The following is a 22,417-nucleotide window of genomic DNA, read 5'->3' as shown; positions in this document are numbered from 1 at the left end:
AAATCATTGTATTTTTCAGTTTCAAAATTTGCATTTGGTTCTTTTTTTTTTTTTTTTCCTTAAGAGAGAGAGAGAGAGAGAGCATGAGTAAGGAGGGGCAGAGGGAGAGATAGAATCTGGAGCAGGAAAGATGAATGGATAAAGAAGATGTGGTATATGTATACAATGGAATATTACTCAGCTATTAGAAATGACAAATACCCACCATTTGCTTCAACGTGGATGGAACTGGAGGGTATTATGCTGAGTGAAGTAAGTCAGTCGGAGAAGGACAAACATTATATGTTCTCATTCATTTGGGGAATATAAATAATAGTGAAAGGGAATATAAGGGAAGGGGGAAGAAATGTGTGGGAAATATCAGAAAGGGAGACAGAACGTAAAGACTGCTAACTCTGGGAAACGAACTAGGGGTGGTGGAAGGGGAGGAGGGCGGGGGGTGGGAGTGAATGGGTGATGGGCGCTGGGGGTTATTCTGTATGTTAGTAAATTGAACACCAATAAAAAATAAATTAAAAAAATAAAATAAAATAAAATAAAATCCAACCCTTTAAAAAAAAAAGAAAAAAAAAAAAAGAATCTGGAGCAGGCTCCACCCCCCTGCACAGAGCCCAACGTGGAGCTCAATCTCACGACCCTGAGATCCAAACCAACAGTCAGACACTTAAACTCACTGAGCTACCCAGGCGCCCCCTACATTTGGTTCTTTTCTATATCTTGTTTTTTGGGGGAACTTTTCTATCTTGTCATTTGTTTCAAGAGTGTTCACTTTTACTTACTGGGGCATGTTTGCACTTTTTGCTTTAAAGTCCTTGCCAGATAATTCCAACAACTATGTCACCTCAGCATTGACATCCGTTGGCAGCATTGGCACTGTCTTTTCTCATGCAACTGGAGATCTTCTTGTTCTTCATATGCTGGGTTATTTTGGATTGCATCCTGAACATTTTGATTGTTATGTTATGAGATACTGATTCTTGTTTAGATCCAACGGGGATGTTGATATATTTTGGTTTAGCACACATTTGACCTGATTGCATTGAGGCCACAAGTTCCAGCTAGCTTTCTATGGGTTGTGGTTCCAGTGTCAACTAAGTTTTCATTTTTCCGCAATGCTATTTGGATTGGTCCCATTTGTGTGCCAGCTAGTTACCAGTCTGGGAGCTAGATATTTTTCTGCACTGTAGTTCATATCCACAGATGCACAGCTCAGAGGGGTCTCAGAATTCAGAAACAAACTTAAGGGTTTCTTTCCTAATCTCCTTCCACTGCATGGTCTTCTTGGTACTTTTTGGTCTCTAGGGCTCCCTTTTGTGTTTCTCCAGCTCCAAATCTGGGGCTTTAGTTACCCCACACTGCTGTACACGTCCCAGTATATACAGTAGGGTTTTTTTGGTCATTTTCTTTAACTTGATCTGAGTCTGATTTTTTTATTTAAAAATTTTTCTCAAGCCTACTGAAAATTGGAGAGTGCACCCTTCCCACATACTTAGTCACTGTTCATCTAGATTAACCAGTTTTTACCATGCTACATCTGTTTTCTTGCTTTTTTGTATATTTTGTTTTCCAGCAAACTATATAAAAGTCAGGTGATTGTGTCTCTGAAGTACTTCAACATGCATTTTCCAAGAACTAGCATGTTTTCCTACATAAGCATGGTATCATTAGCAGTTAAGAAACCTAATGGAATATTGTCTAATATGGAGCCCATGTTTAAATTTCTCCAGATTCCCCAGCAATGTCCTTTCACAACTTTCTTTTTTTCAGGTGTTTTTCTCTGGCAGTCCTCAAAATTTAAGCATTGCATTTTAGTTGTGTCTTTAGTGTCCTTGAATTTAGAAAATCTCTCTTGCCTTTTTTTTTTTTTTTTTTTTCCAGAGAGGGAGAGAGAGGAGAGAGGATTAGAGTGGGTGGAGGGGAGGGGCAGAGAGAGAAGGAGAGAGAGAATCCCAAGCAGACTCCATGCCCAGCCCAGAGCCTGACACAAGGCTGGATCTCAGACCCTGAGATCATGACCTGAATTGAAATCAAGAGTCAGACATTTCACTGACTGAGCCACCCAGGCACCTCTTGGCCATTGATGTTTTCAAAAAGTACATGGCCAGTTGTCTTGCAGGATTTCCCAGAATCTGGATTTTCCCACGTGTTTCCTTATAAACAGATTCAAGTCACAGATTTTTGGTAAAAAAGACCACACAGATAAAGTTGTGTACTTCTTGTCGCATGACATCAGGAGACCTAATGTGACAGTTTGTCTCATTATTGCCAACATTAAGTTTGCTTGCTTGGTTAACGTGATACCTGCCATATTTCTTCATTGTGAAGGTAACTTTTTGTCTCTGTAACTAAGTAGGAATCCATGGGGAGATACTTTGAGACTGTGGATATTCTGGTTCCCAGTAGCCCTTCACCCAGTGGTTCGGTGGTTTGTTTGTTTTTTAATTGAAGTATAGTTGATGTTACATTAGTTACAGGTATATGACATAGTGATTTGGTAACTCCATATGTTAGGCTGTGCTTACCAGAGGTGTGGCTACCATCTGTCACCATGCAAGGCTATTTAAGTACCACTGACTATGTCCCCTATGCTGTACCTTTCATCTCCATGACTTACTCATTTCATATCTGGAAGCCTGGAACCTCCCACTTCCACCCATTTTGCCTCTCTCCTGTCCTACCTCCCCCCAGCCCTGGCAATCCCCAGTTTGTTTCCTGTATTTATGGATCTCTTTCTCCTTTTTTTTTTGAGTGTTTGTTTTGTATTTTAGAATCTACATGTCTGTGAAATCATGCTATATTTGTCTTTCTGTTTTTTACTTAATTCACTTAGCATAGCAAGCACTCTCTAGGTCCATCCATGTCATCACCAAATGGCAATATCTCATTCCTTTTATGGCTGAGTAATACTCCATTGTATCTACATACCACATCTTCTTTATCCATTCATCTATCGATGGCTACTTGGGCTGCTTCCATGTCTTGGCTGTTGTAGATAATGCTGCAATAAACATAGGGGTGCAGATACCTTTTCAAATTAGTGTTTTTGTTTTCTTTGGGTAAATACTTGTAGAATTACTGGGTTGTATAGTATTTCTCTTTTAAAAATTTTGAGGAACCTCCATACTGTTTTCCATAGCAGCTGTACTAATTTACCTTCCCACCAGCACAAGGGCTCCCTTTTCTCCATATCCTCTCCAGCACTTGTTCTTTCTTGTTTTCTTGAGTCTAGCCATTCTGATAGGTGTGCCCTCATTATGATTTTAACTTGCATTTTCCTGGTGATGAGTGATGTTGAGCACTTTCCATATGTGTCTCTTGATCATCTGTATGTCTTCTTTAGGAAAATGTTTTCTCAGGCCCTCTGCCCATTTTTAATCAAATTATTATTGTTTTTTTGGTGTTGAGTTGCATTAAATTCTTTATACATTTTGGGTATTAGTCCCTTATCAGATATGTCATTTGCAAATATCTTCTCCCATTCAGTAGGTTGCCTTTTCATTTTGTTGATGATCTCCTTCATTGTGTGAGAGCTTTTTATTTTGGTGTAGTTGTTTTTGTTTCCTTTGCTTCAAGAGACATATCTAGAGAAATATTGTCAAAGAAATGTGACATGTCAAAGAAACTCCTGTCTCTGCACCCAGTGGTTTTAACATCTATTATGATCTTTCCCTGAATCAATCATTATATAGGTGGTTACAAAATGGTGTGAGTCTTTGGCTTTTTATGGGTGATAAAACTATACAGAAAAGCCCAGAAATGATTATAAAAGTCATAATGGTAGTTTCTTTGGGGAAAGAGGGAAGAGGTAGTGATTAGCTAGCTGGGGGCACAGGGTGGGGGGAAGGAGAAGAAAGGTGCTGAGGTGTTTGCAGCCACCTTTTTCTTGACCTACATGATCATTAAATGGGCATTTTACTTTGTAATAATTCACTGAACTGTACATATATTTTCTGTACATGTACTTTCTTGTATGTGAAAAAGGGTAAGATTATAGCACGAAGTTTCACAATAATACTCACATTTGTGTTTACAAGATTCATTGCTTACCATGACTTATTTAATATTTTATATTATTATGCCATGACTTAGTCTGGATTTCTCCTTTTTTCCATTCAGTTCTTCATCATCTGAAAATACTTCTTTAAGTAATTCTTTTTTCAGGAAAAGAAAGTATGTATACACACATACTTTGGGATTGTTATAATGATAATTGTCTCTAAAATGTTTTTCTAGGGGGTGCCTGGGTGGCTCAGTCAGTTGGGCTTTCAGCTCTTGGTTTCAGCTCTGGTCATTTTCTTGGGGTCCTGAGATCAAGCCTTGTGTTGGGCTCCACACTCAGCAGGGAATCTGCTTGGGATTCTTGCCCTCTGCCCTCTGCTTCTCCCCCTACTCATGTGTGGGCATGCTCTCCCTCTCCTTCAAAAAACTAATTTTAAAAACTTTTTTCTAGGGGCACCTAGATGGCTCAGTGGTTGAGCCTCTGCCTTTGGGGTCCTGGGATCGAGTCCCACATCAGGCTCTCTGCAGGGAGCCTGCTTCTCCCTCTGCCTATGTCTCTGCCCCTCTCTCTGTGTCTCTCATGAATAAATAAATAAAATCTTTTAAAAAGCAAAACTTAAAAAAAATAAAATAAAAATTTTTTTCTATGATACATATATTGTTGCCCCAGAAAAATTATATGTCAAATATCATATCTTCTAAGATACATAAATACAGATATATATATAAGCATATAGATACATGCACACGTACCATATGACAAATAAAAGTATCTGTGCCCATTCACACACACATATGTATATGCACATATAACCTTCCATTTTTGCACACTGTTCATTTCTATTTTTCTCCATTTCTGAATACTTCTACATGCAATTTCATGAATACTTCTACAAATGCAAGCTAGTCCAGCACATCATACCCTCAGGCAGTGAATATTAGTGCAGCATGGGGCAAATGCAGTCAGCCACTTAGCCCTTGTAAAGTAAACTGAATGTGTTTTGCATATGTTGTTTACTCCACTTGCTCTGTTTTTCTGCCACTGGGTTTGTGTTTGTTTGTTTGTTTGTTTGGGGGGGGGGAGGGGGGTTGTGTTTTCACAGTTCAGAACTTATACCGGCTGACAAAAGTGTCTAGGTGACATTGCTAAACTTTTCATGGAGAAATACAGAAGGTGATCTTGCCGGATTTTAAAACATACACCGAATGGGCAGCCCTGGTGCTTTTTGCAAAGCCAGTGAGGTTACAGATGGGCTTAAGGATTTGGGGCAGTTCTGATGCTCTGCAAGGTGTCACAGACATCACTGCAGTGTGGGAAGAGTCAGCAGAGAAGTGGCTGGATGTTGCTCTGGCCAGAGGCCCAGCAGCAGCTCAGGGGCCCCACTCGGACATGAGTGGTTACCTTCATGCGATCCTACAAGAATGTGACAGTGACCCTCACACACCCTGTAGTTCTGTTTCCATCACTGTTCCTGTCCCCTGCAGTTCCCCACCAAGCGAGTGCTTCCTGGCTCCCTCTTTCCCAGGAGCCTCCACTATAACTTGGCTAGATTGTTTGAATCCTTAGCTCACAACAAGCCTGTGCCCCTCTCACCTTTTTACTCATTATTCTGTGTTTTACACTATCATTTGAGTGCTTCAGAATGGTTTTTTTTTTCCCTGAAATTCAGAAATTTCATGAAATAGTTCTAGGCCTTTCTTAAGACTGTTGTTCAGAGCTCAATGAGGTGTGTCGTGTTTTGTTTTTGAAAAGATTTTATAGGCAGAGAGAGAAGCAGGCTCCCTGTGGGGAACCTGATGTGGGACTCCATCCCAGGATCCCAGGATCACGACCTGAGCCAAAGGCAGGTGCTCAACCACTGAGCCATCCGGGTGCCCCTGTTTTTTTTGTTTTCTTTTGGTTTTTGTTTTTGTTTTTGTTTTTTTGACATCAAGACTCAAGTGTTTTGTCAGCTCAAGGAAAGTCCATTATTTATTTGGTCATTTTTCCTCCTCCTGTTTTCCTGGATTTTTTTTTTTTTATCCCCCTTTTTTTTTTTTTTTTTTTTGGCTTTCCCCTCCCATGTTTTGTCCTCTCTAACCTTTCTTCTGTGACTTCTGGGAAATCATTCAAAGCTTGTTGTCTGAATCTTGTATTTAGATTACAGTCTGTTCAATTGCCGACCTTGTGGTTTTTAATTTGATGATTGTATTTCTGTCTGGATGAGTGTGTCTAGTAACGAAGCTTTTCCTTCCTTGTGCTGCATATTTTGGCTGCACTCAGTTACTGCCCTCTGGAATCTTTCTTTTTTTTTTTTTTTTTTTTTTTTTTTTTTTTAGGATTATTGTCTATTTATAAGAGACAGAGAGAAAGAGAGGCAGAGACACAGGCAGAGGAAGAAGCAGGTTCCATGCAAGGAGCCCGATGTGGGACTCGATCCCCGGTCTCCAGGATCACGCCTTGAGCCGAAGGCAGACACTTAACCGCTGAGCCACCCAGGGATCCTCTTGAATCTCATTTTAAAGAAAGACACCAATTTCTCAAGATTTCTCCTTTTCTGGAAGGAACTGTCTTCTCTTGGGCAGCAGACGTGAGGGAGGGAAAGGATGCTTCCTCATTTTTAGCTCTTTGTTTACACTTGTTGCCTGTTTGCGCTTCTTCATACACAGAGATCGGTGTGTGTCTATCATTAGAAGTGGGGAAGGTTCTTTCACCTTAGCATTGACTTATGGGACAGTTTGAGGCCCTAGATGAGGGGAGAAGGAAAAAAGAGCCTGTGTTGTCTGCCTCAATTCATTCACCTGTCCTTGCTTAAGATGTGAGCAGGTGGAGTAGCTCAGGGGATTTCTCCTAGGCCTCCAGAACCTAAGCAGGTCCCAAAGACTCTGCTCGGGTGTGCTGGAGTTCCCTACCAACTGCCCTGTCATGCGGTGCCATAAGCAAGGTCCTGCTTCTCCTTTGCTGAGTCACAGATTGGTCCTTTTCTTCTGTTCCTGGTTTCTCTTATGTATTTGACATCTTTTCCTATAATCTCCATTATATGGAAAATAGAGAGCAAGGTAAATGAATACCCTCAAGAAGAGCTCTTTACTCACTTTTTAAAAATATTTTATTTATTTATTCATGAGGGACACACACAGAGAGAGAAAGAGGCTGAGACATAGGCAGAAGAAGAAGCAGGCTCCCTGCGGGGAGCTGGGAGCCCAATGAGGGACTCAATCCCAAGACCCCAGGATCACACCCTGAGCTGAAGGCAGATGCTCAACCACTGAGCCACCCAGGAATCCCTACTCATTTTTTTATTAAGATTTTATTTATTTATTTAACAGAGAGAGAGAGAGAGAACACGAGCAGGGGGAGCTGCAGAGAGAGAGGGAGAAGCAGACTCCTCGCTAAGCAGGGAACCTGATATTGGACTCGATCCCAGGACCCCAGGATCATGACCTAAGCCAAAGGCAGATGCTTCACTGACTGAGCCACCCAGGCGCCCCTCTTCACTCTCGGTTTTAACATTTGTCTTCAAATGTGATTGGCAACATAAGCAAAAGGCAACCTAACACAATGACTTTCCAACGGCTTGTGCCCACCCTGGGTACCAAAAGGCACCAAACTTGTTTGAAAATAGATTAGCACGTGTTCTGCCTTTTGTATAGAAAGTATGGACACTGCAATCGAGAGTAGAAAAAAGCTCCGAAGTATAATTGGAGTCTGAAACTCTGATGCCATGGTGTCTCGGATTAACACAGGATAGAAACATGACTTTCTCAGAAGCCAATGCAAATGCTTACCAGGAGGCAAAAGATCCATTTCTCTTCAGAGGCTGGACTGTACAGAATTCTGAAAGAGTCAGCCGGGGGTTTCTCTACCTGTGCTCTGAAAGCTGCGTTTAATTTGCTGGGTTAGAAACAGAGGTTGGGGGAATTCCCACCTTAGCTCCCGGGCTGCAGGGTGGGAATTCCCCAGGCTCCCTGCCCTTGGAAATCTGGGGAGTTCCTAACAGCTGACTCGTGGAGCTGCTGCCAGCAAACCAACCCCACAGTGGTAGCATGAATCTTTTAAAAAAAAGGATGTCTCAGAAGTTCACGCAGCAGCCCTAACCACAGGTTGTTAATTTAAGGAAATGAGACAAAAGAAGGAAAATGCTCACGGAGGAGGAAAGAATCCGTTGACTCATTCTGTATAAATAGAGAAGCCTTCTCTCTACCCCACAATGGACTATTTTTAATGAGTGTTTATTTAATGGAGTGAATATTTTGTAACCATTAGAAATTATAACTGTGAAGAGAGACTGTAGCAACATGAAAGAGCACAAAAGATATCATGTTAACAGGGCAAAGGGCTTATGTATTGCAATTACATAAAAATATATGTTTATGTCAAATCGTAGATGAGAACACATAGAAGTGATTTATGGGGGCGTTTGGATAACTTTTTGGCTTTCCCCCCCTCTCATTTATAAACTGCTATTAAATAATTTTTATCATTTAAAAAAATAGAGTTGGTTTTGTAAACAAACAAACAAACAAACAAGCTAGTAATCAGAAGAGGTTTACCAACCAAATGAAAAACTTTGGTCTGAGATTAAAAACATCAGCCCCTTCAGGGCGCCTGGCTGGCTCCATGGGAGGAGCGTGCAGACTCTTGATCTCAGGGTCATGAGTATGAGCCCCACCATTGGGTGTAGCTAGCGATTACTAAAAAAATAAATAAATAAACTAAAAAAAAGAATCGACCCCCTCAGTGTTGCCTACTGATCTTTGCTGAGCTAATCCACTACAGTCTTGATTTTCCTTTATATTATAAATATTTATAAAATTTAAAAGGAATCGATTTAGAATCCCAGATAACCCATAACAACTGACAAATATTTAGTGTCAGACAAAGAATATTTTACACCTGTCTTTTGGCAACACAGGCTGATCAAGCCTGAATTTTATATTATATCCTGCAACATTAGAACATAATTAGACTACCCTATGACTCAGTAATTGCACTACTGAGTATTTACCCCAAAGATACAGATGTAGTGATCCGAAGGGGCACCTGCACCCCAATGTTTGTAGCAGCAATGTGCACAATAGCCAAACTGTGGAAAGAGCTCAGATGTCCATCGACAGATGAATGGATAAAGAAGATGTGGTGTTTGTGTGAATATGTATATATATACACAATGGAATATTACTCAACCATTAAAAAAGTGAAATCTTGCCATTTGCAACAACATGGATGGCACTCAGGGGTATCATGCTGAGCGAAATAAGTCACTCAGAGGAAGACAATGATCATATGATCTCACTTGTGTGGAATTTAAGAAACAAAACAGGATCACAGAGGAAGAGAAGAAAAAATAAAGCAAAACAAAATCAGAGAGGGAGACAAACCATAAGTCACTCTTAATCATAGGAAACAAACAGGGTCACTGGAAGGGCAGGGGGTAGGGGTATGAGGTACCTGGGTGATGAGCATGAAGGAGGGTATGTGTTGTAATGAGCACTGGGTGTTACATAAAACTGATGAATCACTGAATCTACTTCTGAAATCAGTAATACACTAAATATTAATTAATTGAATTTAAATTTTAAAAAGTGAATTAGTCACCCTGGTTTTTTTTTTTTTTCTTTTTTTTTTTTTTTTTTTTTAATCTACGATAGTCACACAGAGAGAGAGAGAGAGGCAGAGACACAGGCAGAGGGAGAAGCAGGCTCCATGCACTGGGAGCCCAACGTGGGATTCAATCCCGGGTCTCCAGGATTGGCCCTGGGCCAAAGGCAGGCGCCAAACCGCTGCGCCACCCAGGGATCCCTAGTCACCCTGTTTTTTTAAAAAAAGATAGTAATTCAGGTATCCCTAGGTGGCTTAGCTGTTTGGCACCTGCCTTCGGCCCAGGGCGTCATCCTGGAGACCTGGGATCGAGTCCCGCATCGGGCTCCCTGCATGGAGCCTGCTTCTCCCTCTGCCTGTGTCTCTGCCTCTCTCTCCCTCTCTCTGTGTATCTCATGAATAAATAAGTAAAAAATATTTTTAAAAAGAAATAAATAAATAAAAATAAAATAAATTTTAAAAAAGATAGTAATTAGACTATAATCAGTTGCATGGACCCATTGCAGTACCAAGCAACTACATGAAGCATAAATGTTACCTTGGAACGAAGCATGGGTGCTATAAACACTCGCTTTTATATATGCTGCTATGTGTAAGCTCATCTGTGTTCTGTTGCTGACTAGATGAAAGCTTAAATGGCATATCCAGGCCTCACATCATGCTGTAGGATGAATTCTGTGCCCAGTGCATCAATATATCATAAGATCTCGAAATCACTTCCCTCGAGGATCTGCCAATGTTTTCAGATAATTATCTTTATCCCAAAAAAGAAGACTAAGGAGAGAGATGAGAAGTGTTCTGTGGAAAAAATAACAGTGGTGGTTTACTCTAGAAATGACTAACGTGGAACATGAAAGTGGACAGGTTTTCGGCTCAATGTATAGAATCTTATGATAATGAGAATCACCTTCCAGCGCAGCCAAGGAACTGATTTTCTCATGAGTTTCCGAAGTCACCAGCCACAGGGAGCATTCACCAAATGTTAATATCCTGCTGCTGTAAAAAAAAGGAGAGGAACTGCCGGACGATCACAAGACGTCGTGCAGCTCTACAATTTTGTTATTCTAAGGCATTCACTTTGTCTTTCCAGGATGCTGCCTGCCTGGAGAATCTTAGGAGTATCATAATATTGCACACTTAATTTTTTTCTCGTTTACATTTTTAAATTGAGGCACAGTTTCCATACAACAAACCACACAGATCCTTAGTATGTATTCTGTTCTGTGCAGTTTGACAACCATATACAATTGTGTCATCATTTAGGATCTTTCTGTCACCTCAGAAAATTCCCTTGTGTCTCCATCTAGCCAGTCCCCACCACCACCCAGAGGCAGCTACCTTCTCATTTCTATGCAGTACATTCATTTTACCCTTAAACTTCATATGAATAGAATTATGAAATATTATATTGCTTTTCATTTTCTTGTTTTAGCCAGAAAAATGCTTTTAGGCTGTTGCATTAATAAGCAGCTCATTGTTTTTATTGCTGAACAGTATTCCATTATACAGTTATGCTTGGTGTATACAGATTTGCTTATCCATTCTCCTACTGATGGACATTTGAGTTGTTTCTTTTCTTTTTTTTTTAAGATTTTATTTATTTATTCATGAGAGACACACACAGAGAGAGAGAGAGGCGGAGACACAGGCAGAGGGAGAAGCAGGCTCCATGCAGGGAGCCCAACGTGGGACTCGATCCCAGGTCTCCAGGATCACGCCCTGGGCCGAAGGCAGCGCTAAACCGCTGAGCCACCCGGGCTGCCCATTTGAGTCGTTTCTAGTTTGGGGTTCTAATGAATAAGGCTGCTGTATATATTTTTGTGCAGGTCTTTTTGAGAAATATGTTTTTGTTTCTGTTTGGTAAATGCATAGGAGTGAAATTTTTGGGTCATAAGTTAGATACGTGGTTAACTTGGTTAAAAGTGACAAACATTTCTACAACTACCTTTGTGCCAAATTGTCCCCAATGATTGTCAGTCTTTATGGTTAGCATTCTAGTGGGTATGAAGTAGTATCTCGTTGTGGTTTACATTTGCATTTCCCTCGTGACTAATAATGTTGAACTCCTTTTTATGTGCTTATCAGCCATTTTTATGTCTTCTTTACAAAACATCTGTTCAAATCTTTCGCCTCTTTTAAAATTGGGTTGTCTCTTTTGTTGTTAATAGCTGGGGGCTCTTTATATATTCTAGATACAAATACTTTGACAGACATATGTCCTGCAGATATTTACCTGTCTGTGGGTTGTTTCTTAATTTTTTCCTTGGTGTCTTTGGATGAGCAGAAATTTTTGATGAAGTCCAGTTGACCACTTTCTTTTCTCTCTGCATAGTCTTTTTATGTCCTATCTAAGACATTTCTGCCTACTCAAGATCATAAAGATATTGTTCTATTGTTTTCTTCCAGAAGCTTTATACTTCTAGGTTTTACAGTTAGGTCTATGAACCTCTAAAATTAATTTTTTGCATACAGCAGGAGCAAAGAGTCAAGATTATTTTCATTTCTTCATATGGGTATTGTTTCAATAGCATTTGTTGTTGAAAAGACTTTTCTTTGTGTATTTTACTGATTTTTTTCCTGATATCTTTCTTGAGAATTGAGTATACACACACACGCACACACACACACACTCACATACACACACAGGTCTATCTTTGAACTCTGTCTCATTACATTGATCCATTTGTCATTCTGCCAATACCACACAGTCATGATTGCTATATGTTTATAATAAATCTTAGACTTTGGTAATATGATACCTCCAACTTTTATTTTTTCTTTGGCAAGATTATCTTGACTATTCTAAACTAATTGCCTCTCCATGTACATTTTTATATATTTTTAAATGCTAGGATTTTTTAAATTAATAATTTTTTTAAAGATTTTTTTTATTCATGAGAGGCAGAGACACAGGCAGAGGGAGAAGCAGGCTCCCTGCAGGGAGCCCAATGAGGGACTGGATTCCAGGAACCCGGGATCACAACCTGAGCACTGAGCCACTGGGCATCCCTAAATTAATAATTTTTTATTTTAATTCCAGCATAGTCAATAGACAGTGTTATATTAGTTTCAGGTGTGTAACACAATGATTCAACACTTCCATGCATCACCCAGCGCTCATTGCAAGCTCCCTCCTTCATCCCCATCCCGATTCACTCATCCCTCCAAGGGTCTGCCCCAACCCTCCTATCCCTCTGGTAACCATCAGTTTGTTCTTTGTAGTTAAGAATCTGTTTCGTGATTTATCTCTTTCTTCCCCCTTTGTTTGTTTTGCTTTTTTCTTTTTAAGATTTTATTTATTCATGAGAGACACAGAGAGAGGCAGAGACACAGGCAGAGGGAGAAGCAAGCTCCCTGTGGGGAGCCTGATGTGGGACTCGATCCCAGGACCCCGGAGTCACGCCCTGAGTCAAAGGCAGGTACTCAACCACTGAGCCACCTAATTGCCCCTTGTTTTGCTTCTTAAATTCCACATATGAGTGAACAACCTGCTAGATTTTGATTGGGGCTACACTGAATGTGTAGATGAATTGAGAGAGAACAGATATCCTTAAAAAATTGAGTCTTTTAGTCTGTGAATGTGGTATACAGCTGTTCATTTCTTTAGGTCTTTTTTAATTTCTCCCCGCACTGCTTTATAGTTTTCAGTGTAGAAGCCTTGCCATCTTTTGTTAGATTTTTCTTTTTTTTATTTAAGATTTTATTTATTTATTCATGAGAGATACAGAGAGAGGCAGAAACACAGGCAGAGAGAGAAGCAGGCTCTATATGCAGGGAGCCTGATGTGGGACTTGGTCCCCGAACCCTGGGATCACTACCTGAGCTAAAGGTAGACACTCAACCACTGAGCCACCCAGGCATCCCTGTTAGATTTATTTCTAAGTGTCGCTAGGAGGACTGGGGAGACCCTGGGCCCTGGGACCTCAACCCAGCCCATCCTAAAAGTGTTGCTAAAGGTTCTTGGTCTTGGTAGGAGAAAGAATTCAAGAACAGACTCAACACAGATAAATGACACAAGAAGGAAAGTTTGTTAAAGTGAAAAATACACTCTTGAGATGTGAGAGCAGGCAAGCCCTGGGGGTTGGGTTTCTCTCTTTTACCCAACCGCCAGGGCTTGTGTTAACTAGGGGGTGAAATATTCATCTCTCAGGTCCAGGATGCAGGGGTTTGTGGCTTTTCTTCCTAATTTGGTTGGGGGCTTCTTATCATAGTACCTGCCATCTTGGGCCTGGCATGTTTGATCTGACTTCTTTTGGACTTCTTTTGAACTCCTTCTTTTGGACTTCTTCTTTTGGACTTCTTCTTTTGGACTGCTGCCAGGACCTTCCCAAGAGCTGGCATGACCCCCTCATTATTGGCCTCCAGGTAGCTTGTTAGAACCTAACTCACTGCCTACTGTCACATAAGCATTTGGTGTACTTTTTGATGCTATTATAAGTGGTAGTGCTTTTACGTTGACTTTTTAGTTGCTTGTCACTAGCATAATAAACATAATTGCTGTTTATAATTGATGTTGTGTCCGCAGGTTTGTTAGTCACTAATTCTTCTAGTTTTTTTTTTTAATATTTTACTTATTTATTTATTTATTTATTCATGAGAGATACAGAGAGAGAGAGAGAGAGAGAGAGGCAGAGACACAGGCAGAGGGAGAAGCAGGCTCCAAGTGGGGAGCCCAATGTGGGACTCGATCCCAGGACTCCGGGATCATGCCCTGAATCAAAGGCAGACCCTCAACCACTGAGCCACCCAGGCGTCCCCTTCTAGTTTTTAAGTAAATCTGTTTTCTCTGTACACAATCATGTCAACTGCAAATATGCATATTTAAATTTTCAAATCTTTTTGCCTTTTTTTCTTGCCTTATTAAGCAGTATGAGACATCTAATAGAATGTTCAGCAGAAGTCATCAGAGGAGATGTCTTCGCCTTGTTCCCTGATCTCAGAGAAAAAGTGTTCTGTATTCCACTGCTAAAGACAGTGTTCACTCTGATGTTTTCACAGATGTCCTTCATCAGGTTGAGGAGATTCTCCTTCAGCCCTGTTTTGTGGAGAATTTGTATCATGAATGGACACTCAGTTTTGTCAAATCCTTTTTCTGCATTTATTGAAATGATGATCAACTCCGTTAGTTTGATCACTGATTTTACACACTTCTCCTTTTCCACTCTTTGCGTTTAGAGCAGTACACCTCTGTCCAAGCTCTGCTTTAGTTGCATCCCACAGACTTTTGTTTTGGATTCTCATGATCATTCAGTTCAAAATATATTGTTTTTCCTGTGATTTTTATTTTTGCCCCATAGGTTATTCCGAGGTAGTTTTTCTTTTTTCTTTTTTTTTTCTTTTTTAAAGATTTTATTTATTTATTCATGAGAGACATACTGAGAGAGAGGCAGAGACATAGGGAGAGGGAGAAGCAGGCTACCTGTAGGGAGCCCGATGTGGGACTCGATCCCAGGACCCCGGGATCATGACCTGAGCCAAAGGCAGAGTTCAACCACTGGGCCAACCAGGCGTCCCTCAGAGGTAGTTTTAATGTGGGGATTCAAATGTGGGATTTTTTTAGTTTTCATCACATGTGCTCTTTCATCACAAAAAAGATTTCTCTCTCTCTCTTTTTTTTAGGAGTTTAGTTATTTATTTGAGAGAGAGAGAGAGCAGAGCAAGAGAGCACACGAGTGAGGAGGAGGGGCAGAGGGAGAGGAAGAAGCAAACTCTTTGCTGAGCAGGGAGCCCATGCAGGGTTTGATCTCAGGACCCTGGGATTGTGACCTGAGCCAAAGGCAGACATTTAACCAACTGAGCCACCCAAGTGTCCCCGAAAAGGTTTCTTTTCATTTCCAATAACACTTCTTGACTTGAAGTCTGTAGTGTAACACTGGTGTAACCATGTCAGCTTTCTCATGCGCATGCTTCCCATGCTGATACTCAAAGCAAGTTTCTTATGAAAGCATACAGTTGTGCCTGCCTGCCTGCCTGCTTGCTTGCTTTCGTTCTTTCTTTCTTTCTTTCTTTCTTAATCTTGGCTGATATTCTTTGCTTTTAATCAAGGAGTTAGTCCATTTATATTTAATGTGACTATTGATATAGTTGGGTTTAATCTGCCATCATAGGTATTTATGCTCTCCTTGTCCTGTCTGGTTTTTGTTCCTTTGTGCCTTCTTTCCTGCTTCCTTTTGGGTGAATCATGCATTTTTTTTTTTTTTTTTTTTAGTATCTAATTTTATTCCCTCTGTTGTTAAAATCTGTACCTTTTGGTGCGTGTATATGTGGTTTTCTTTTTTCTTTTTTTTAAGTGATTACTTTAGAACTGTGTTGCTCAGTACAGTAGTTGTGACCCACACACAGCTATTAAGTTTCTTTTTTTTTTTTTTTAATCTTTTTTCCTTCCTTTTTTTTTTTTTAATTTTTATTTATTTATGATAGAGAGAGAGAGAGAGAGAGAGAGAGAGGCAGAGACACAGGCAGAGGGAGAAGCAGGCTCCATGCACCAGGAGCCCGACGTGGGATTCGATCCCAGGTCTCCAGGATCGCGCCCTGGGCCAAAGGCAGGCGCCAAACCGCTGCGCCACCCAGGGATCCCAGCTATTAAGTTTCAATTAATTAGGGCACCTGGGTGGCTCAGTAGTTGAGCATCTGCATTTGGCTCAGATCCTGATCCCCGGGTCCTGAGATCAAGTCCCACAACAGGCTCCCTAGAAGGAGCCTGCTTCTCCCTCTGCCTGTCTATCTGCCTCTCTCTCTCTGGGTCTCTCATGAATAAATAAATAAAATATTTAATTGAAAAATATTTCAATTAGTTAAAATGTGAAAAAATTAAAATGTGCCCCTGGCTTAAGGAGGACACTGTTGTGATGACACTGAATGTTGCATGGACGTGCTGAATCACTAAATTCTGCACCCAAATCTAATATTATACTGTATGTTAACTAACTGGAATTTAAATAAAAACTTGAAAAAAAATAAAACCTATCTGGAGAATGGGTTGAGAAGATGGCAGAACTAGAAATAGGAAGTAAGTTGGGAACGTTGTTTTGGAAACACTGGCACAATTTTGTGAGATGTTAGTAATAGTTGAAGAGCTATTGTAGGACCCAGAAATCCTGGGAGGCAGGAATGACTCCAGTGGCTACAAATGTCATGTCCGAGTTGGGAGTGGGGGAGGCCTGGTGACTCTGAAGATTTCTAGCATGAGCTAGCAAGTGAATGTTGATGCTGTTAGTGGGGGCAGGGAATGTAGGAGTCAGGTTTAGATATTTGTCAGAATTTCAAAGTACAAGTGAGTGTAGGCAGCTGGCTGCCTGGGTCCAGAATTTTGGAGACCTACGAAGAACAGAGACTTTTGAGTTTCTAATTCACAGACTGAGGAAATAAAAAGGTATATGAAATCACCATGGTAGTGTTATAGAGTAAAAATATACAGAAGTGTGGGATTGCCAGCATTTAAGGGGAAGAGGAGACTCTAGGCAGAGTCTGGGGACAGATGGAAGGAAGGCTGGGAGAGAGAATGTCACTGAATACGAGGGAATAGAATCATGAGTGAATTGTTAAATGGCAGTGAAAGGTTTTCTAGGCAGGTGTTCTATAGGTAATATTTGACAAATTAGGCTTAAATCTGCTGGTCTAAGATGCAGCAAAGTGCTTTGAAAATATGTCTTTTAGACTCTATCCATTCGTTCGTTGCCTTTATCTGTTTTCATTTATTTTATCTGCCTGTGTACTAGGCACTCTCCTGGGAATTACAGGTAGAGCCTTGAATGAAAATGAGTCTCTGTACTACTCTTTCAGCAAAGAAAGACATGCAAGCAAATATTAGAATATGAAATGTAAGGGTCTGGAAATAAACAGAGGCTGTAGGAAGGGCTGCAGGAGCCCAGGAAAAAGAGCAGCCAGCTATTTTGTGCCTTCCACATGCCATTCCTTCCATATCGATCATTCTCTTCCTGCTTCTTCACCAACATGGCCTTCGAAACTCAGCTCCAGCATCCTCTGGAACCTTCCTTTGATTACTTTTATTTCTTTAACAGAAACAGTGACTCATATTAGACAGTGTACCTCTAAAGCAATCAAAAAAAAAAAGGAGAAAGAAAGAAAGAAAGAAAAAGAAAGAGAAAGAAGAAAGAAAAGAAAGGAAAGGAAAGGAAAGGAAAGGAAAGGAAAGGAAAGGAAAGGAAAGGAAAGGAAAGGAAAGAAGGAAGGAAGGAAGGAAGGAAGGAAGGAAGGAAGGAAGGAAAGAAAAGAAAAGAAAAGAAAAGAAAAGAAAAGAAAGAAAGAAAGAAAGAAAGAAAGAAAGAAAGAAAGAAAGAGAGAAAGAAAGAAAAGAAAGAAAGAAGAAAGAAAGAAAAACAGAGCAGGGGAGGGAAGGCGTGAGGAACGGGAACCAAAATGGAAAAAAAGATAGTATGTACTCATTAGAAGGACTTCAAATAATATGGAAAATACAAGGAAGATCACCCAAGATCCCAGCACCTAGAAGTAATCATTATTCACATTAGATTGACATCATCCAGATATATCCTTGTAGGTCTGTCCATACAAAAGGGTGGATGGAAATAATTTTACATCATTAGGATCACACTATATGTGCTATTTTAAGGGTTGCTAAGTGCTTAATTTCACTTTAAGGAGATTAGCGTAGTGTCAGCGATACTTCCAATTTTAAAAGAAGAGGATTAGTAAAAAAAAAAAAAATGCTGAACTTCACATAAAGGGTTCTTTACAAAAGACAGTAATTACTAAAAGATCCATCTAAGGTGATGAAGAAAAGATGGTGGTTTTGAAAAGCCATACATCCCCATATGTTTCCCTTTTCAACAACTCAATAGGACTCCTCTGTGAAGTGATGGAGAAATTAACATGTCCAACTTCCTTCCACCTCCCCCACCCCGCCCCCAAACCCCAGCCCCCAACTGCTTCCTGACTTCCAGTTATAATTACAGCATCACCATGTACAACATTTATCTACCTTTCTATAACATAATCCATGTGTCTGTTGATCCCCGGGCTCAATATTTCGATGGCCCCAGCTCTCTCCACCATATCTTTAGTCATGGTCTCTGTCTTCTCCATCCTAGATTTCTTTATTTCTACTCACCTCTTGCTTGGCTAGATTTCATCATCAAGTGGCTTTCTCAAGAAGGACCCCAGTGGTCACTGGAGTCCCCCGGAGTCTGTCCACTAGCCTTATGCTGGAATGACAGCTGGCTGAGCATAACTTTGCTGGGTCTTGCTTTCTCTCCCTTGGACTTCTGACAGTTAATCCTCCTCTGTGTCCCAGACTCATGGGAAATCAGGTTTTTTCTTTACTACTACACCCCCCCCTCATGCCACCTCCACCTTTTATGAATCGGAATTGCAGATTGCAGGAAACATACATGAGCTCTTTACCTTTTCCCTCACTGCACGGGAGAGAATTAGTGGGGAGGCTGGCCATGGCTATGATCCTGTGATGTGAGCCAAGGTCTTTCTGCAGTATTAACCACGAATTTCTGTCTTCCTTTCTAGAGATAATTGATGACCTTGCCAACCTGGTGGAAAACACAGATGGGAAGCTCCGCACCGAGACCAGGCGTGTGAACATGGTGGACAGAAAGTCAACGTCTTGCGGTAAAGGATAAGCTAACCTTAAGATTTTGCCTCTCTCAAAGCCTGCAGATTTACTCTGCTTTCATTTTCCCACATTTGTCTAATTCCTGCAGGGATCTGGTTGCTCTTCTAATGCAGACAGTCCCATTTAATGAAGCATTGAAATTGCTAAAAGAGACCCAAATCTTGTGAAAATGAAGTGAGATGTAGGGCTGGGTGGCCCTGTCCATTAAGCATACCACTTTTGATCTCAGCTCAGGTCTTGATTTCAGGGTCGTGAGTTCAAGCCCCATGCCTAGTGTGGAGCCTCCTTAAAAAAATAATACTGAAATAAAATAAAACGAAGTGACTTGCTCCAGGTATGGGAGAAGTACAATGCATTGCTAATCTTTTAAAATTTAAAATAGGAAACCTCTCTGTGTGTTTACAGAGGAATACCAGTTTGGGAAATTATGTGACGATATGCAGATGGGTGCTGGTAGATCCTCGCGGGTGTTAAAAGCGATCTTGCTTCCTTTGTGCCTTTTTATGATCATGAGCTTAGATGCCCTGGTCCTGCCCTAGAGGTTCTGATTAAGTAGGGCCAGGATGGAGTGGATAAGTGTTCCTTATTTAACAAATACGGCAGGACATTCTGGTGCAGGTACTTGCTACACTGCTGAGGCTCCGATGCAGAGTTCTATGAGGTTTGAATTGTCTATTGCCTATGCAGGGTGTCTTGCCCGAGGTAAGTGGTGATAGATGGTAGTGACAGTAGTGGTGACTGCAGTGATTGCTACTGGGTTGCTCTTCATCTCACAAAGGCTCATAAGGTTTATGAAGCTCATACCTTTATTGCAAACAGAAGTACAACAGCACTCAAAACACCGGTGTCTGAGCACGTGCTTTGCCTATTAGCTCTTTTGATACAAAAAATACAATGGAGGGATCCCTGGGTGGCACAGCGGTTTAGCGCCTGCCTTTGGCCCAGGGCGCGATCCTGGAGACCTGGGATCGAATCCCACGTTGGGCTCCCAGTGCATGGAACCTGCTTCTCCCTCTCCCTATATCTCTGCCTCTCTCTGTGTGTGACTATCATAAATAAATAAAAATTAAAAAAAAATACAATGGATTCCCTCCAATCTGTCCCGTTTTAGAAAATAGATCTCAGGCAACCCAGGTGGCTCAGCGGTTTAGCTCCACCTTCAGCCCAGGGTGTGATCTTGGAGACCCGGGATCGAGTCCCACGTCGGGCTCCCTGCATGGAGCCTGCTTCTCCCTCTGCCTGTGTCTCTGCCTCTCTCTCTCTCTCTCTCTCTCTCTCTCTCTGCCTCTCATGAATAAATAAATAAAATCTTGAAAAAAGAAAATAGATCTCTGTGCGGGGATGACCTGAGATGTACAGCCTGGGGGGCCTTACGTTCTTTATCTGACATGCTGGTGAAGCAGAAGTCTAGAACAACAGGGTGACTGAGGACAGGCAGCCAAGGACTCGAGAACCTCGGGAACCTCAGGGACCCTGTGGGGCCTCCCTGCTCCCCTGTTACCACCTGCCTGTGCTCCCTAGCCCAGGAGTTCTCATACACCAGATACCAGCCACTCTGTGCTGCTGCTCCAAGGAGCGTGCACTTCTTTCTGCTTCCTGCTGAAGGCAACATCTCCTTGCTTTTTGCTTTACCAACAACCTTCTCATGTAACTTCTGCTCCCAGGGACTTTGTTCTGCACCAGATCTTTTGGAAATAGAGAGATGGGGGTTCATACCCCTCCTCTTGCATATCTTAATTGATTTTTATTTCTGTAGAAACTTAAGCTTGCTCAGTCTTGGTTGCCCGGCTTGTAAAAGAGCAGACAATGTGGTTATCAAAATTAAAGTATATAGAATATGTGAGGTGTCTAATGCCATCTTCCCTGACTTTCCATATTTAGGGGGGAAGCCTTGCAGTGGGGAGAGTGTGAGAGGGGGAGTTCCAGAGCCTGGACTTGCATTCCAGCTCCACCAGTCACCAGCTATGCGCCCTTGGGAATGCACAAAACTCCCCTTTGGGTTTCCTTGTCTTTGAAATGGGAATGCTAATGATATATCCCTGAGAGCGTGTTGTAAGGGATAAAAGAATCAATATAAATATAGGTAAAGATACAGGTACAGTTACAGATTATATGGATACAGATACATAGCACTTAGAATAGTATGTGGCACAGAGTAAGCTGTGAGCAAGTATTAGCTATCATCTCTACGTGTCTAAAGTAGGAATAGTCCTGGGCAGTTAAGCATCTGACTCTTGATTTTGACTCAGGTTGTGATCTCAGGGTTATGGGATTGAACCCTGAGTTGGGCTCTGCACTCAGCACAGAGTCTGCTTGAGATTCTTCTTCTCCCTCTCCCTCTGCCCACACCCCCCCCCCACCGCACTTGCTCACTCTGTCTCTAAATAAATAAATACGGGCAGCCCTGGTGGCTCAGCGGCTTAGCGCCACCTTCAGCCCAGGGCGTGATCCTGGAGACCCAGGATCAAGTCCCATGTCGGGCTCCCTGCGTGGAGCCTGCTTCTCCCTCTGCCTGTGTCTTAGCCTCTCTCTCTCTCTCTCTCTCTCTCTCTCTCTCTGTGTCTTCATGAATGAATAAATAAAATCTTTATAAAATAAATACAATAAAGTCTTTAAAAATAAAGTAGGAATAGGCTTCCCAATTCAGTGACAATATTTCTTAAAGTCTTTTTTATATGCAAAGCAGCCACGCTGTTATTAATTTGGGATGAATGTATTTATAGACACATTGGTAAGCTTTTTGTATTTGCAGAGCAGTGGCCCTCTGCACATGTTATTCATGAAGTTGTAATGAATGTTACTTCTGTTGCCAGTATTTTTATTTTATGGTATTGCTTAGTGTTGGTGTTTATACCCAGAAATGTGCATAACATCTTCTGACTTGAACTGTTTCATTTTTTTTAATAGAAGAAATTTAGAGATTCTTGTAATTACTAAAATGCATGTTTTTAAAACTTGGTATCTTAAAATAAGTTAACTCTAAATTTGTCTTATGTACCATTTATATTTAGTTATAGATAATCTGTAACAGAATTACAATTGGCCCTTGCACAATTGAGAGGTCAAGGGTGCTGAACCCCCCCTCGGCAGGTGAAAATCTGCATATAGCTTTTGAATCCTTCAAAACTTAGCTATTAAGACTACTGTTGACTGGAAACTTTACCTGTAACATTAACAGTCAATTAACACATAGTTTGTATGTTATATGTATTCTATATTTTACTCTTACAAAA

At 41.1% G+C, this 22,417-nt stretch overlaps 1 protein-coding gene across 9 annotated transcripts in view; it reads left to right on the top strand.

Annotated features, from left to right (window-relative positions):
* The window catches only part of STX8 (syntaxin 8), a 258,093-nt gene that overhangs the window by 137,943 nt on the left and 97,733 nt on the right, over positions 1 to 22,417 (top strand). For all 9 annotated transcript variants that reach the window (XM_049110214.1, XM_049110216.1, XM_049110215.1 and 6 more), the window contains one exon: positions 19,079 to 19,180. In XM_049110214.1, the coding sequence (XP_048966171.1) occupies positions 19,079 to 19,180 (102 nt within the window). The remainder of the gene's footprint in view (positions 1 to 19,078; positions 19,181 to 22,417) is intronic.

This window comes from Canis lupus, chromosome 5, assembly GCF_003254725.2.
Source record: "Canis lupus dingo isolate Sandy chromosome 5, ASM325472v2, whole genome shotgun sequence".
Taxonomy (NCBI): domain Eukaryota; kingdom Metazoa; phylum Chordata; class Mammalia; order Carnivora; family Canidae; genus Canis; species Canis lupus.
Note: the sequence above shows the minus strand (reverse complement) of the source record. Positions and strands in the feature narration are given on the sequence as shown.